Source organism: Mandrillus leucophaeus, unplaced genomic scaffold (assembly GCF_000951045.1).
Source record: "Mandrillus leucophaeus isolate KB7577 unplaced genomic scaffold, Mleu.le_1.0 Scaffold17, whole genome shotgun sequence".
Lineage (NCBI taxonomy): Eukaryota > Metazoa > Chordata > Mammalia > Primates > Cercopithecidae > Mandrillus > Mandrillus leucophaeus.
This window is the reverse complement of record NW_012101698.1, coordinates 3,589,351-3,606,056: the sequence shown is the minus strand read 5'-3', so window position 1 is coordinate 3,606,056 and position 16,706 is coordinate 3,589,351. Positions and strand designations below refer to the sequence as shown.

The window sequence follows — 16,706 nt, the reverse complement described above, 5'->3', positions numbered from 1 at the left end:
GGAGAATGGCGTGAACCCGGGAGGCAGAGCTTGCAGTGAGCTGAGATCACGCCACTGCACTCCAGCCTGGGTGACAGAGTGAGACTCTGTCTCATTTGGTTTATCTGTTCACCAGTTGATGGATATTTGGGTTATTTAAGTTTTTGGCAATTATGAATACTGCTCCTATGAACATTAACCATACTAGCCTTTGTGTGGGTATGATATTTTCATTTAATTAATGTGCTCAGCAAATAATGTGGTACACCTACTATATCAAGAACTACACTAGGTAATGGGGATATAGCATTATATAAAACAGGCAAATCCCAACTTTGTGGAGTTTGCATCTAAAATGGGGAGAGAGAAAACTAAGCAAGTATATATGTAGTGTATTAGAAGGACAAAACGCAATAGGGAAGAGTGAAACAGGGGAGGAGGATGAGGAATGCCAGGATGGAGGAGGTTGTATTTTTGAATTAAATGTTTGCATGGAGGACCAAATTGAGAAGCTACATTTAACCCAAAACTTGAAGGAGGCAAAAGACGGCATCTGGAATGCTCTAGGGAGAGATGGCCCTGGAGGTGGACGCATGCCTGGTGATATTTGAGGAGCCCCAGGGGTTGCAGCCACTTTTTTTTCTGCTGGAGCAGAGACAGTAAGGGGGAAAGTTGTACCTGATGGAGTGAGATAGGAAAAGAAGGTGAGGTCTTTAGGACTGTATAGCCATTCTCGAGACTTTACCTTCTTTCAGGGAGACGAAAGACCTTTGGAGGGTACTGAGCAGAGGAGCAGCATGATCTCCCTGAGCTTTTATGAAGGACACAATGGCTGTTTATCGGAAATCAACTCTAGGCAGGCAAAGACAGAAGCAGAAAGACCAGGTACGAGGCTACTGCAATAATCCAGACAAAGGATGATGGCGTCGACCAAGACGGTAGCAATGGAGGGTGGGAGAAGTGGTTGCGTTCTAGATGTATCTTGAAATGACAGGACACAAGATTTGCTGCTGGGTTACAGGTTGGATGATGGGACATGATGGTCATCCATAACAGATGATGCCAGGGTTTTGGTCTGAGTAACTGGGGAGATGGAATTTTAATGAGATTAATTCAGTAAGAGCTGGAACCTGAAAGACAAAAAACCTCTACTGAGAGTGGTGGTGGCAGCACAGAGAAGGTAAAGGAGGCTCAACCCAGTCCAGAACCAGAAAGATGATAGCTGATTGTGTCAGTACAATCTGAATGATGCTTTCCAAGCTCTAGTGGAAGTGTCTCATCCTAAGTGCCTCAGAATTAAGAAGACAGACAGAGAAAATGGACCCACTGTGGTTACCAGGCAAAAGAAATCCTAGGCAAAGACACGCTGAATGCTTGGCCTGAATCCAGTGTATGTGACTAGGGGAAAGTTGATGAGACCTCTTTTCTAAGCTGAACAAAGCTAAATTTTGTATTTACTTTGTGTAGCTATAATTGCCTGCATTTATATTAAATGTTGTTGTTTAGGGCTTTCATTCTTTTCAAGATAAGAACACTGCTAGTCTCACAACTCATCTGTGAATGAGGTGCGGAGAGAAGAGAGTTGGGAGCAGCGTGTGTGGTGTGCTCATGTCTGTGTGTACGTGCACATGCATGGATACAGGGGCTTCTGAAGAGCCTGAGTCCTCCTGCTTATATAGTAAGTCAACAGGGTGGGGAGCTACCTGGAAAAAACATGATCACAAATAAGTACTTAACATGGACAGAATTAATGCAAAGGAGTGAACATCTGGGGTAAGGTTAATTCAGAAGGGCTTATTTTAGTATATATCCAATAAAATTCTTATCAGGCCAGGCATGGTGGCTCACCCCTATAATCCCAGCACTTTGGGAGGCCAAAGTGGGTGGATGGCTTGAGATGAGGAGTTCAAGACCAGCCTGGGCAACATAGCGAGACCCCCATTACTACAAAAAATAAAAAATAAAAAAATTAGCCATGCATGTTGGCACGCGCCTGTAGTCCCAGCTACTTGAGAGGCTGAGGCGAGAGAATCACTTGAGCTCTGGAGTTCGAGGCTTCAGTGAGCTACGATCACACCACTGCACTCCAGCCTGGGCAACAGAGCAAGATACTGTCTCCAAAAAAATCTTTATCAGATTTTGCCAAAATCCTTTTTATTTTGCTTTTTCTTAAGCATCTGTCCACTGCTGAGTGTGTATAACCCTGCTGAAAACTAACCGTGGTCTCCCGTTGTATATTCATTCTTTGCTTCTCTTTCCTTCCATGTCCCTATTTTTTCTTCACTGCCCAGAAGAATGAGAGAAATGCTCTTCTTTTAAAAGAAGTCAAACTCTCTCTCTCTTTAGGGCTTCCCCTCTGGTACCTGGTACACCCATCTATACTTAGGTGTGTTTAGAATTGCTCTCTGGCCTTAAAGCTTCCTGTGGGAAATAAACATCCTTCCTAAATGTTGTGTATAAAGCTTAGCAGTCTGGCATGGATACTGGTGAGATGTCAATGCTTTATTTTCCCCAGAGGTCGTCTTGAATCTTCTGGGTTTAATTTTGGTCTGAGGCAACATGATGGGCTAGCCAGATGATGAAAGTTCACGCGACTCTTCCAAACAGGACAAATATAGCACCCAACCTAATGTGCCTGGTTATAAAGATCCAAGGACTGCTTCTATCTGCAGAGAAACTAGAGTTCTTTGGATAGGAATTTTAAACATTTGCACACTATAGATATCAATGGGTTTAGAGGAATCAAATTTCAAAGACTTGGAGAAATGCCTAGACTTATTTGAGACCTATTACATTTCTACTTATTTATCCTTATGCATTCAAAAGTTTATTTTTCTAAATTCTAAAGGAATAGAAAATGACACACTATGGATTAAGCCTGCACTTCACTTACAAATGTGCTGAAGAGCAGTACCACAAAGGCACCAACTTATTTCCTATTGCTTCTTTGTCTTTTTTTTTTTTTTTAACATTCTTTCTAATGAAGATGCAGATATTTTATTAGAGTCTTCTTTGACTTTTAAACTGAGATCTGAAGAAAATAAGCATGTTGAAAGACTAGTTCTTACAGAGGTGAGACTAGTTCTTAAAATGACCATCTGGAATGAGATGCGATCCTGGAGGCCATCTGGTCTACCAGGTTTCTCAGCTGGATTTCTATCCAGGTCTCAGCTGCTTGAAAAGATGGGGACTGCTGGTTGTCCATAGGAACCTGTTCCCATATTTAGTCAACCTTTCAGCCCTACTTGTGGTCAAAGAGATTATAGCTATTGCTCCTTCCTTGCCTATGTGGCCACTTGATCACAGAAGGAAATTAATTGGCCTGGCATGATTTGCCTTTTGAAAAGTCACGTTGGTTTCCACCCAATACTTTGTGCTTTTCAAGTTGATGCTAATTGATTGATGTTAAGTTCTGTATTTTCCTTGTACTGAAGTTAAGCTGACAGGTCTATAATTACCAGGATTGTCCTTTTTCCCTTTTTAAAAAGATGAGCACTTCATTTACCCTTTTTCAGTCTACAGGGACTTTCTTTATCCTTTTGAGTTCTCAAAAATAATCACTAGCAGCTATGTAATAACACCTGCCAATTCCTTAAGTACTCTTCGAAGTATGTCATCAGGCCCTGCTGATTTGCCTAAAGCTGGCTTTTCAAAATACTTTTTAACCATTTTGTTCCCTGTTCTAGTTTGCGCTGACTAGGTTGGCATTGTTCTGATAACCGAATCCCTAATGATTTTTTTTTTCATTTAAGAACCAAAAAGTCTCACTATCTTTTTTTAATGGAGATTTTTTTCTTTATTGAGAAACTTAAGACTTGCACATCAAACTGAATTAATTTCCTGGGGAGGGGACTAAAATCCACAATAGAAAAAAGAAGTTAACACTGTCTGGGCCACAGCAGAACCAGAGAATACATTTGTATAGCTGAAAAATTCTAAGTGCTTCATATTTGACCTTTTGATACAGCATGATCTATTAAATTTGTGATAGGTATTCTTGGTGTTGAGGTCCATAGAACAATATAGGAAGTCTGCAAACTTTCAGCTGAATTGCATGAGGAATTATTTGGCTTTTGAATCAGTTTCTCCTTGTTCACGAGGTAGCAGCAGCAACCATTAGCACAGATGAGGACTAACTTACTTTTTCAGTCATTGTCATGAACTTCTTTTCCTAACTTTGAGGTAAGTGAGATATTTCCTTTGAACTCTAGTTTAGCCTTATATCACTGGATAGGTTTATCTGCTTTTTTTTTTTTTTTGAGATGGAGTCTCACTCTGTTGCTGAGGCTGGAGTGAAGTGGCATGCTCTCAGCTCACTGCAACCTCTGTGCCCCGGATTCAAGCAATTCTCCTGCCTCAGCCTCCCAAGTGGCTGGGACTATAGGCGCCTGCTACCATTCCTGGCTAAGTTTTGCATTTTTAGTAGAGATGGGGTTTCGCCATGTTGGCCAGGCTGGTCTCGAACTCCTGACCTCAGGTGATCCACCCGCCTCAGCCTCCCAAAGTGCTGGGATTACAGGCGTGAGCCACCGTGCCCGGACTTATCTGTTACTTTTTATGTCTTCTACAAATTGCATTTCTTGTACTTCCTTGTACTAGTAGAGCAGAGAACTGTATGTTTAAGTGACATGAATTTTAGATGCATCTTTCTGATGTAGACATTCTTCTCACTAGTGACTTCTGCTTGCCTGAGATTCACTTGAAAAACAGTATTTTAGAATAATTTTTGATTTACAGAAAAATTGCAAAAGTAGCCCAGAGAGTTCCCATATGTTCTTCATACAGTTTTCCCTAAGGCAAACTTCTTAAATAACTGGGTACATTTGTCTAAACTAAGAAATTAATGTTGGAAGATTACTGTGAACTATACTTTATTGGATTTCACCAGTTTTTCCACTAATGTGTTTTCTCTGTTCCAATATCCAATCCAGGATTTCACATTGCATTTAGAAGATTCAGTGAAATATTTTTTTTCCATTCCCAATGATTCAAAATGATACTGTGTAATAATGCCCATCAAGATTCTACTAACTTTACATCTTCAACAAATTACTTTTATCCGCAGGAATCAAACTCGCCTTATATAGTTTTATGCTAAAAATAGTGTCCTCTGTACACTTCAAAGACGAGTTTGGCAATCTGAGCTCTACTGAATATCAGGGCATGCACCCTATGCCACCATCGGAGAATGGAGCCTGGGAAATTGCTCAAAAGGCCCTTTCTTTTCTGGTTTGATAATTTTATTATGATATCTCTGTTGTTCTTTTCTCCTTTCACTTTAATTGAGATTCTCTTTTGATTCCTGGGCAGGCCCAGGACTACGGTGAGGCAAGTGAGTTGCAAATTTTAAGGAGGCACTCAGTCTCAGGGTGGAGCACATGCAGGTTGGCACCTGAAGAACTTGTGCCCAAGAATTTTGCACCTTAGCCATCCCATTTGCTTCGCCCTATTTCCTGCTCTGTTCCTGGGATTGGGAGCATAACGTAGTTTTGATTTGCAAGGTCATATCACTCACCCCTTCCCTGCCACTCCTTTTGTTATACATAACATCTAATGTAATATTTTAATCTTTTTGCATAATTGTGGTCATAAACTCTGACCTCCTGCTTATTTCCCCAGCTCCTTGTTAGAGGGTAGTCAGAATTTCAGAAAGTCCTGGTTTCCCTTTTGTTCCCATATTACATTTCCATGTGGAAGGCAGATCTTAAAGGGATTTTCTGGGCGGATGAGTGTAAGTCTACATCTAATTGTGTATTTGTATGCGTAGTCTGCTATTTAAATTCTGCACTAAGTGCTAGGGGAAAAAAGAGCCCGCTTTAAAGCTTGTTTCAAGCTGTTAGACCTTCTTCTGGGCAATTAGAATAATAAAATGCAATTTAATACCTTTCTCCTTCCAAGTTGCCAGGTACATTTATAAGCCACATGGCTTTTCCTGACTGGGGGAATAAGTAAACTCATGACAGCAATGGTGAAAATATCCTAAAATGTTAATATTTAGAAAGAAGTAAATTATGATAATCTTCTTCCTGAGATCCATTTAGGAAACCAGTGGATTTTACTCTATTTGTGACTTCCTGAGGAAAGCAATGCTTAGAAGATGAAGTAGAAATGCTTTGTTGGTAGTATTTCTAGGGCATTGCAGAGGAACAGTTTGTGGTTTCAATAGTGAGGCGGTAAGTCCTGGGAGAACTCTTACAGACGCAATGAAAAGAGGCCAGATCCTTGACCACCAACAGTGAAGAACACGGTGGCGGCTTCACAGCCGCCCAGAGGCTAACTTTGGGTGTCCAGCAACAGGTCTGTGCAGCCAGGACCTGCTTTCTGTTTACCAAGAACTCAAGTCACTAAATGGAAATGAAGACCACAAGTAAAGAATTCTTGGAAACCCAGTGTTTAGAGAGCTGTGGGAAAATATCTCCCAGCTGGCTCCCCAGCTTGTGTGGATAAATTTAGAGACTGACTTAAAGACCTTAGATTTAGAGCTTCCAAAGAAAGCAAACCTCAGGCTGAAATGAAATTACCTCAGCTGATGAACAGCCTAGACTCTAGATAAGTATTAGTCCAAAATCACAGTCTCAAGAAAGATGCTCATGCCAGGAGGTCTGCATGGTCACACATGCGTAGGATCAGCGCTACTGAGTGTCTTGGCTTGGGCACCCCTGAAAGCAGGCTCTGTGACAAGGAACTGAGGGTCAAGTAGTAGTTGATGTGGGAGGTGGTCTTAGTAAACTCTGGCTGGGGAGTGGGAGACTGAAGGAAGGGAAGGAAGCAGATAAAAGGTGTGTCCACTCATTGATTGATGGGCACTTGGCTGGTTCCATATTTTTGCATGTGGTATATATATACAATGGAATACGACTCAGCCATAAAAAGGAATGAATTAATGGCATTTGCAGCGACCTGGATGGAATTGGAGACTATTATTCTAAGTGAAGTAACTCAGGAATGGGAAACCAAACATCATATGTTCTCACTTATAAGTGGGAGCTAAGCTATGAGGATGCAAAAGCATAAGAGTGAAACAATGAACTTTGGGGACTCTGGGGAAAGGTTGGGGGTGGTGAGGGATAAAAGACTACAAATTGGATTCAGTGTATACTGCTTGGGTGATGGGTGCACCAAAATCTCACAAATCACCGCTAAAGAACTTACTCATGTAACAACAACAACAACAACAACATTGGGTTAAAAAAAAAAAAAGGTGTGTCATCAAATCAGGTACCACTGTGAGCAACTGGGCTCAGGTGCATTGAGGAAGTCTGTGAGACAGCATGCCTCGGGTTACCTCTGACGAGGGAGAAAGGAAGGTGGGAGATGGAATCTACCACCTCCTCATCTGACATTGCTTGAAGGTTGCTTCCAGAGGCATTAACTCTTGAGAAACTGAGCTTGTCCTATTATCAGGTTCCTGCATCCAGAAGAAAAGCTTACAGGCAGTAAGACACAGGTGCAGCAATAAAGATCCCCTGCTACCCCGATGCACACTGATACCTTGGAGCAGGTGCGATGGTTTTTATTTTCATGGTTGACTTAGAAGTTTGTCTGAGATTCATAGCAGATGCTGCTCCCCATGTATCACTATGATCTGATATTTTCAGGGCAACGGGTTGTAAATACAGGTGTGAAAGGCCCAATAAGGAAAACATTGTGCCTAGGATGTACATGACCTTGGAGATAGATGGAAAAATGCAGGAATGGCATTTTCCGTGTGTATGTGTGTTGGGGTGTGCGTGTTTAATTCTCTTAATTCTCTCTCATTGCTTGCTCAATAAGTACTCTTGAATGAACAGTGGAAGAACTTTCTATTATCCCCGCCCAAGGGAAGAGAGGCAGAAGTTGAGGGAGCAGGGGTGAGCGGCCGCTGCCAAGTCCCTTACGTGGCTGCTGTTCATTGCCTCCTCCATGCAGAGCTGATTGTCCTGCAAGGTCTTCCTCTGTCTCTTGCAGACATCGTGCAGATTCTTGATGTCAACTTGCAGGCTTAACAGCTTGCTGTTCAGGCTGCTCACTTCTCTGTCTCTCTCCCCCGCCTAGGCAGCCAGAAAAACAAAAGCATCAATTATAAGCTATCAAGAAAGTGCTTGCTTTCGTTCACTTAACAGGTTGACAGAGACTTGAAATTTGCTGGAAATTTGTCCATCAACCGTTAGCTGTTATTACTCATCCTGTGTAACGTTTACACAGTTTCCAATTGCCAGGTGTCTGAGCGCTCTGCATTATTCAGACAATTACTGATTTATATTAATTAATCTTCACCACACTGCTGAGGGTGCACCACAGACAATTCCCCTGTTTTTCAAGAGGAAGTCAGTGCCTAGAATAATTCTAGGCACCTAGTGGACTGTCTATAAATATTAATGGCTCTGCCACTGATGAACATATTGAGATGTCAAATGAACTTGTCAAGACAAGTATAGTGAATCCATGATGGGCTTGATACGGGATTCTGAAGTCTCTTACCTTTCTCTTCTACCCACTAGACTACCAAAAGATCTCCTTCACCTATAAACCCAGTGCTTTTCTTTTTTTTTTTTTTGAGACGGAGTCTCGCTTTGTCACCCAGGCTGGAGTGCAGTGGCACAATCTTTGCTCACTGCAAGCTCTGCCTCCCAGGTTCACGCCATTCTCCTGCCTCAGCCTCCCGAGTATCTGGGACTATAGGCACCTGCCACCACTCCCGGCTAATTTTTTAAATATTTTCAGTAGAGATGGGGTTTCACCGTGTTAGCCAGGATGGTCACGATCTCCTGACCTCGTGATCTGCCCACCTTGGCCTCCAAAAAGTGCTTTTCTTTAGAGGCATTCACAATGGGAACAAAGTGAGATCCCTGGGCTGGTGGCGTAAGTTCTGTCTTTGATTATGAGTGAAAAGAATTAGCTAATTGTTGCTAGATGGGGATGGAAAGTAGTGATTGAGATATAAATAGAGTGTGTGGGGCATAGTAACTTGGGTGGGGGTGCGGGTGCAGAGCTGTTGTAGGAGGGTGGGGCTTTATCACACCAGGATGCCACCTCCACTCCCAGAGTTGTGGGTGGTAACGGTGTGAAAAGGAATGAGGAAGAAGTCCTGTGTGAACCTGTGTAGTGCTTCAGTCTGTCACTGTGCTGGTTTTCTACAACGCTCACGAGCACACGTGTTACTGCTGCTGAGTTTTAAATCTAGGAACTGAGGCTGGTTCCTTCATGGTAAGTACATGGTTTGGCTCTGTGTCCCCACCCACATCTCATCTCAAACTGTAATCCTCACGTGTTGAGGGAGCGACCTGGTGGGAGGTGATTGGGTCATGGGGGTGGTTTCTCCCATGCTGTTCTTATAATAGTGAGTGAGTTCTTACAAGATGTGATAGTTTAAAAGTGTGGCGCTTCCCCTCACTGTCTCTCTCCTGCTGCCATGTAAGATGTGCCTTGCTTCCCTTTTGCCTTCCGCTATGATTGTAAGTTTCCTGAGGCCTCCCCAGCTATGTGGAACTGTGAATCAGTTAAACCTCTTTTCCTGATAAATTACTCAGCTTCCAGTAGTTCTTTATAGCAGTGTGCAAATGGACTAATACAGTACCTATCTCTTAGGTTAGATTACCGAGAGGGTTCTTAAGTGAGGATTCATGGCATCTATTAAAGAAACACTCCCAAGAAAAACCAGCATGGAAGAAGGGGAAGCAGGATAGGGAAGGGGTAAAAACCAAGTACAGGTACATTTTCAGAGAATCCTGTGGGCAGTAATTTTAGCCTGCTCATACAGGAAACTCTGGAATATGAGCTACACCTTAGAGTCTGTCCCGATTGGTGTCAGTGAAAGCTGGGCTGTCAAACTCAGCATCAGTCAGTCAATGGCCAATGGCCATCCCATGGGTTACAAGCAACTAAGAACTTCCAGCTCTCTGCCCCTGTAGGCAGTGACTTCAGTAGTCTCAAGACAATTCTTCTAAGAGAGTTACAGCTGCAAAAGTGCGCAGTAGGCAGGGGATAGGTGCATGGAAATAGTGAAGGGAACTAAGCCACAGTGCCCAAGGTCTCACATCTGGTTAGCAGTAGGGCCAGGAGAGCACGTTCTTCCTGACCCTGTAGCTGGTGCTCTGCCATCATATCCGACTGACTGGTTTGTCTTTTGAAATATATGAGCTGCATAACACACATTCCCAGAGGAACTGGAGACCTGATATGGGCATCGTAAATCAAGCCTTACTGGACAGGTCAGTTTAAAGGACCCCTACACAAAGCCGAGGGGGGCCGGAGGACAACGGCGAGAATCGGACATTGCAATGTCAGAGTATTCGGAATTCAGAAGGTTTCCCAGAACTGCTGCTGTCTCCGTTGATTTATTTCTTCATTTCCATTTAGTACCTGGATTTTTTTTTAACCACTTTACAGTTTAATTAGGTTAACGGCATGGCTCTGTCATTAAAAGGATTTCATTATCTCAAAACTCTCCCTCCTCCTCTCTTGCTCCCATCTTTCGTTCCTCACTTCCAGAAAAATAACAGTGGATGTCAACTGCCCCAAGCATGTAATTACCATTAAGACAATTACCAGGGACTCTCTTAAGAGAATATGTGTAGAGTGGCCTTAAAAAATGGTGTACAGACACTGTTTTCTAACTTGGAAACAAAATGCTTAACTCGATAAAGAGTGGTAGTTTGATTCTGGTGCTTTGGATCCCTTTCCTGTGGTTACCACACTGGGAATAGAGTATGGAGCCTCTCCAGGAAGTGGGACCCTAAGGAACCTCTTCACTCTGGCCACAGGACTGTCTTTCTTTGGCATCTATGAGCAGTTTAGGTGACAACAAGATGCCTGCTCCACAGGAGAGCCAAATACCCTATATTCTTGCCTTGGTGTTGAATATATGTGTCTTAAGGCAGGAACCCTGACAGCATACTGTTCCCCATGGAGACTAGCACACTGAAGGCTCACTAACAAAATACCAATGATACACACTTGAGTTTCTCTAAATTAAAAGTTAAGTGCTCTCTCTCAGGCCAATAAAAATATCCTTTCTCCCTCCAGTTTTGGATGTCCTCTGAGTAGAAGGCCTGATAGCCCAATTCTTTTGCACCACCAGAAGTTCAGAATTGGATCTTCAATGTAGATGATCTCATCTAATTTGTACATTTAGCATTGGCTCAGAGTCTCTGAGAAAATGTCTTCATTCATGAAACAAGGTTTGGAATAAATCATCTTTCTTTGAACATTCCTTAAACCAGTTGAATAACAAATATGTTTTGATGGATGTCAAGTGAAATTTACTTTCGAAAACAAAACTTAACCATTCACTCCTGGAAACCAAATTATAAAGAGATTTTGATGCATCAGAAAAGGAGTAAAAATGCTGGGAGAGTGATCAGGTGATTTCCAGAACCATGTTCAATTTTTAATTACAGGGAGCTATTAGAAAAGGCTGTGTTCACCTCAGAACCCCAGAAAAGCCAATGTTTCTTGGGTCTCAGTGAACCTAATTTCTTGCTAGTATCTCACACAGATATTAGCTGTAAACTATTTATAATCCTATCTACTTTATGAAGGCTAAATCCCAGGCAGATGCCTTTTGAGTATCAACATGCAATAGGGATAGATTTAATCTGACATTTCATCAATCATAGCTCTGTAACCATTACTGGGGCATGAGATGAACCGAGAGTCATAATGTTGACCCTCAGGCACCATCTGATCCTGTCCTGGATCTGAAGTCATTAACAATGGCTGAAATCACAAGTCTCCACTGCCAGTCTCCGCTGCCAGGTGAGTTTTCATTTACATAAGTCATGTACTTAGTTACCTGGTTTCTCTTATATAAGGTTGGAACCTGGTCACTCTGCTTTGAAACATATGATAGCAGCAGCAGCTATCAACCCACAGGCAAAATGATGAGTGCTGATACTGCAGTGGCTACCATATTCATGATAACTATTGGAAAATAGGTTATTTACTGAAGCAAATTTTCTGTATTGATTAAATAGGTCTTTTGTCAAAAAGCATGGTATCTCAAACACATATTTCAAAACAGGTGAAGACATTTTGCTCTAGGTTTCCAAGTATTGACAGTCTCAAGCTTTTTCTTGGGTGAAGCTAATGTTAAATTGAAGCTCGTGATTCAGTAGCATTTTCAGAGGCCAAGAGCATTGCAAAGATTCAAAATGGCAGCATTCCCAGGGATTTGGCATTTCAACATGAAAATCCACAGTAATTTAGGATTCAACCAATAACACGATAAAGGTCATCATCTTTGGGATATTATCTTATTTGTCTGAGGATAAGGACAAATCTTCAATAATCAATGGGAAACCACTTTTAACCACCACTAATATCACAACCATTCAATTTATGGTGAGAGTCATGCCTTAAGAATCACGAAACCTTAAAAAATAACATTGATTCAGGAATTTTTACATTTTACTTGTATAATAGTAGAGTTTACAGTTATCTGCAGTAATTTTAAACACTATTACTGATATTACAGACTTGATTACCAGTTGACTTTTCCATTTATAGAAATATTACAGTTTTTGCATTACTTATGATGGAAATGAATGGGTACTTATACAAGGTTTTGCCTGTGAACAAACATTTAGAACCAATTATGTTCATATACTGAAGAGTGACCGTATTTTATGGTGTTCTAAATTCTTTAAAAATTGGTGTATACCTATGTAACAAATCTGCACATTCTGCACATGTATCCCAGAACTTAAAGTATAATAAAAAAGATTAAAAAAAGAAAACATTATGAAATGTAAGAAGGCTAAACACACACACACACACACACACACACACTTAGATTAACAAATTAAAAAAGATATCTGAGAGATTCCCTTATCAGCTGTGTATTCATTAACAAGTTATTTAACTTCTGTGGCTACATTTCCCTATGTATAAAATAGAGATAATTATAGTTTCCTTAAGGTTGTTGTGATGATTAAATGCATTGGTAAATACAATGTACTTAGAACACTGTCTGACACATATCATGGAAGGCTAGATTAGTGTTTGCCATAAAAACAAAATTGGCACACCCCATAAGTATACAGTGTAGGATACACATGACATATGGTGGAGATCAGCCACCTATGGAACGTGGGCTGATTTTTATCGGCACCCGGGCAATTTTCACAGACTTTTCACTATCATATCATTTGAGAAATTATTCTACCAAGAAGGTAAGCTCCATGAGAGTAGGGATCTTTGTCTATTTTGTTCACTGCTTTATTCCCAGCTCCTAGAACAATGAATGCCTGGCACATTGAAGGAGATCCAAAGATATAAGTTAAATGAAGAAACAGCCTTCTAGAAAATCCATACAGATCCTTGTTCCCCACAGAACTGGTATCAAGTTCTGTATGGCTCCAGTAATGCGGCAGGAAAGGAGTGGACTGCCTGTTTCAGAATCTGCTCACCTCTTGGTAGGAGGTCTGTTAAAAAGCATATGGTACGTGGGACAATCCTTTACTCATCAAAACAGTCCCCTTAAGTCCTTTCTGAAACAAGGTAGGGCATACATAAACATAGTTTGTTGCTGTTGTTGTTGTTTTTGAGACAGGGTCTTTGTCGCCCCAGCTGGAATGCACTGGTGTGATCACGGCTCACTGCAGCTTCAACCTCCCAGGCTCAAGTGATCCACTTGCCTCAGCCTCCTGAGTGGCTGGGACCAAAAGGGCATGCCACCACACCTGGCTAATCTTTTTTTTTTTGTAGAGACAGGGGTCTTACCGTGTTGCCCAGGCTGGTCTTAAACTCTGGGGCTCAAGCGATCCTCCTGCCTTGGCTTCCCAAAGTGCTGGGATTACAGGTTTGAGTCACTGCGCCTGACCCCATAAACACAGTTTGACCAAAAGATTAAACTAATCAGACACTCCATTTTCATATCATTCCAGATAAAGACAGAATGTTAGCAACAATAGTTAATATCAATTAAGTGCTTTCTACATGCACTAACTTTGCTAATCCTCATACCAAGTCTTTGGAATAGGTGATCATCATTCATATTTTCTAGATAAAGCAAAGGAAACTTAAAGTAGGCAAAAAACTCAGTATCATACTGCTGATAGATATGGACCCAGACCCACCCAGCTCGAGTCTGGGCTCTTAAACACAATGCTCTGCTGCCCACCTCTGTCCATGATATTTTGTGATGCTTATTACTGGAATTTTGAATAATAAAACATGAAAAAAAGTCCCTTGTAATGAATATTCAACTCCACGTATGAAGAGGAGTTAGGAGCCTTACCTCATCTTTCATTTCCTTGGCAGCTCTCAGTTCTCCTTTAACCTTTAGTATTTTCTGAGCTTTGTTATAAACCTGAAAAAGTCCAAGTATTTAAGACGGAAAAAGTATAAATGAGCCTGCCCTTTAAAGATTTTCCCAGCTGGATCTAGGCCCTCAGCAAGAGGCTTGGAAAATTTTCTCGAACTGTTAGCAATACCCACTTGCCTACCCATCTGTTTGTGTTTTCAAAAGTGTGTTAAAACCTCCAGATGGTAGGACCATGGTTTTACATCTTTTCCAGAAAACCACTACTTGGTGAACCAAACGGTTTCTGAATTCACCCTTCTTGGAAAGCAAAAAGTCTAAATCGAGTTTACTTTTTGGATTTCTATGTACTCTATGGCTCAGATATAGTTAACATTATGTACTTACTATGAACCAGACATGATGTGCATGACCCAACTTCATTCTCACACGAACCCTGGGAGGCAGGGACTACTACTATCCTCATTTATAGACAAGGAAACTGAGGCCCAGAGAGGCTAAGTGACTTACCCAAGGTCACAGAGGCTCTCTTACTACTCTGTGAGGAGCTTCCATTAATTTTGTAACTATTTATATGAAATATCTGATGATGTGATGTTTTTTAAGCATCAGCTTGTTATAATGTTGATGCTCATAACGTTAGGAAACGTGTGAAGTGCTGAGACTTATCTAGCTAGAAAGCCTCCAAGGAAACCAAAGGTCTTTGCACATGTATGTGTGTGTAAGTACAGGATGATGCATTTGAGGTCATAATGCACTGAGCTTATTAAAATTATCTCATTCATTCTGTTTTTAACCCTAAGAATAGAGGAATTTCCACCAGGAACTTACCTGCGGAATAGCTCAAGGAATAAGAAGCTATTAAAATACTCATCCTTTGTAATAAACCACATCCCCTATCCCTAATATAAGCCAAGAGGAAGAAAGAATGTTGGTGATATGTGGAATCTGGAATGTTTTATGGAGCTGAATTCTGATTTCCTGCATTGTGTACCCTCTGAAGTCTTCATGCACAGAGGTGTGTCGTGGGAATGGAGGTGTGGCTCAGGCTCACCTGGTGGGGACAGGCTAGGTGATGGTGTAGCAACAAACAACCCCCAAGTCTCAGTGGCTTACAACCGTGAAGGTGTATTTTTTACTCTTGCTACATGTCCTTTATGAGTCAGCTGGGGCTCTGCTCCACATCGTCCTCAGTCTCCTCGTAGTCCTCAGCTGGTGGAACTTCTATTATCTAGTATGTTGCCTGTTGCCATGGTAGCAGAAAGGGAACTTGGTGAATCACCTACTGGTTCTTAAAGTGGAAGTGAAACACTTTGCTTCTGCTCACATTTCATTAGCCAAAACAAGTCACATGGCCATGCCTAACTTCTTCCTGTACTTCCCCAAAGAAATATAGGCATATGTCAGAGAGATTGTGGGTTCGGTTTCTGACCACCAAAATGAAGCAAATATCACAATGAGGCAAGACACACAAACGTCTTGCTTTCTCGGCACATAGAAAACTTATGTTTACACTATATTGTGGTCTACTAAGTGTGCAATAGTATTATGTCTAAGAAAACAAGGTGCATAACTTAATTAAAAATACTTCATTGCTAAAAAATGCTGATGTGGACACAAGGGAGCACATGCTGTTGGAAAAATGGCGCCAATAGACTTGCTTGATGCAGGATTGCTACAAACTTTCTATTCGTTAAAAATGCAATATTTGTGAAGCACGGTGAAGTGAAGAGCAATAACACAAGGTATGCCTGTATTGGCGAACATCACAAATGACTTCCACACTAGTCAAGCAAGAAGATTAAAAATAGCATGGCATAAAAGAACACTAAACAGGGTTCTAGGCCACCAAGCTTCTAAACCTGGTTCAGCACTTCACTGGAGGAGTGGCCTTTGGAAAGGCCTTCATATCTCTGCACCTTCATTTCTGCTTCTGTAAACTAGGAAGCTGTCATAAATGGCCTTTAGAAGTCTTTCCTACCTTTCAAGTTCACTGATTCAGTGCTCTACCATGATGGACATCTTTCTGTAGGAGGAACTATGAACTCAGCCCAAGTATCATACAAAAAGTTGTAACGGAACAAATGTATCCTTGAGAATCATACTTCTTTGCAGGCAAGCCCACTGGATAGTCAGGAGATGATTCTGAAATCAAATGAAATCTTGTCCAAAAGACAGAAAACTTATTTTCTAGATTGTGATGGTTTCATCCACTATGGAGTTACACAGCTGTAGTTGCAAGAGCCAAGAGCATTTTGCAGAAAAAGTAGAAGGCATAGGTTCTAATATTTGCATGAAAATATACTGAATTTACTAAGTAAGGTAAGAAGAAAAAAAGAGAGCTGGAGTTTGTTGCATGACGGAGACGTCAGAATCTTGAGTCATTAACAATAGCAGCGGGCAGTTTGGAAGGGCTTATGATGAAAAAACTGGAAGTGTTATATGATAAGTTTTTGATGCATTTGACAGTAATGTTTGCCAGATG

General features: G+C 41.4%; 1 protein-coding gene across 2 annotated transcripts in view; it reads right to left on the bottom strand.

Annotated features, from left to right (window-relative positions):
- The window catches only part of PMFBP1 (polyamine modulated factor 1 binding protein 1), a 68,730-nt gene extending 53,476 nt beyond the window's left edge, over positions 1–15,254 (bottom strand). For both annotated transcript variants that reach the window (XM_011976721.1, XM_011976720.1), the window contains exons 1-3: positions 15,053–15,254; positions 14,198–14,269; positions 7,857–8,009 (exon numbers count right to left, since the gene is read on the bottom strand). In XM_011976721.1, coding sequence (XP_011832111.1) covers positions 7,857–8,009; positions 14,198–14,209 — 165 coding nt within the window. In that variant the 5' untranslated portion in view covers positions 14,210–14,269; positions 15,053–15,254. The remainder of the gene's footprint in view (positions 1–7,856; positions 8,010–14,197; positions 14,270–15,052) is intronic.
- Positions 15,255–16,706: the final 1,452 nt, after the last annotated feature.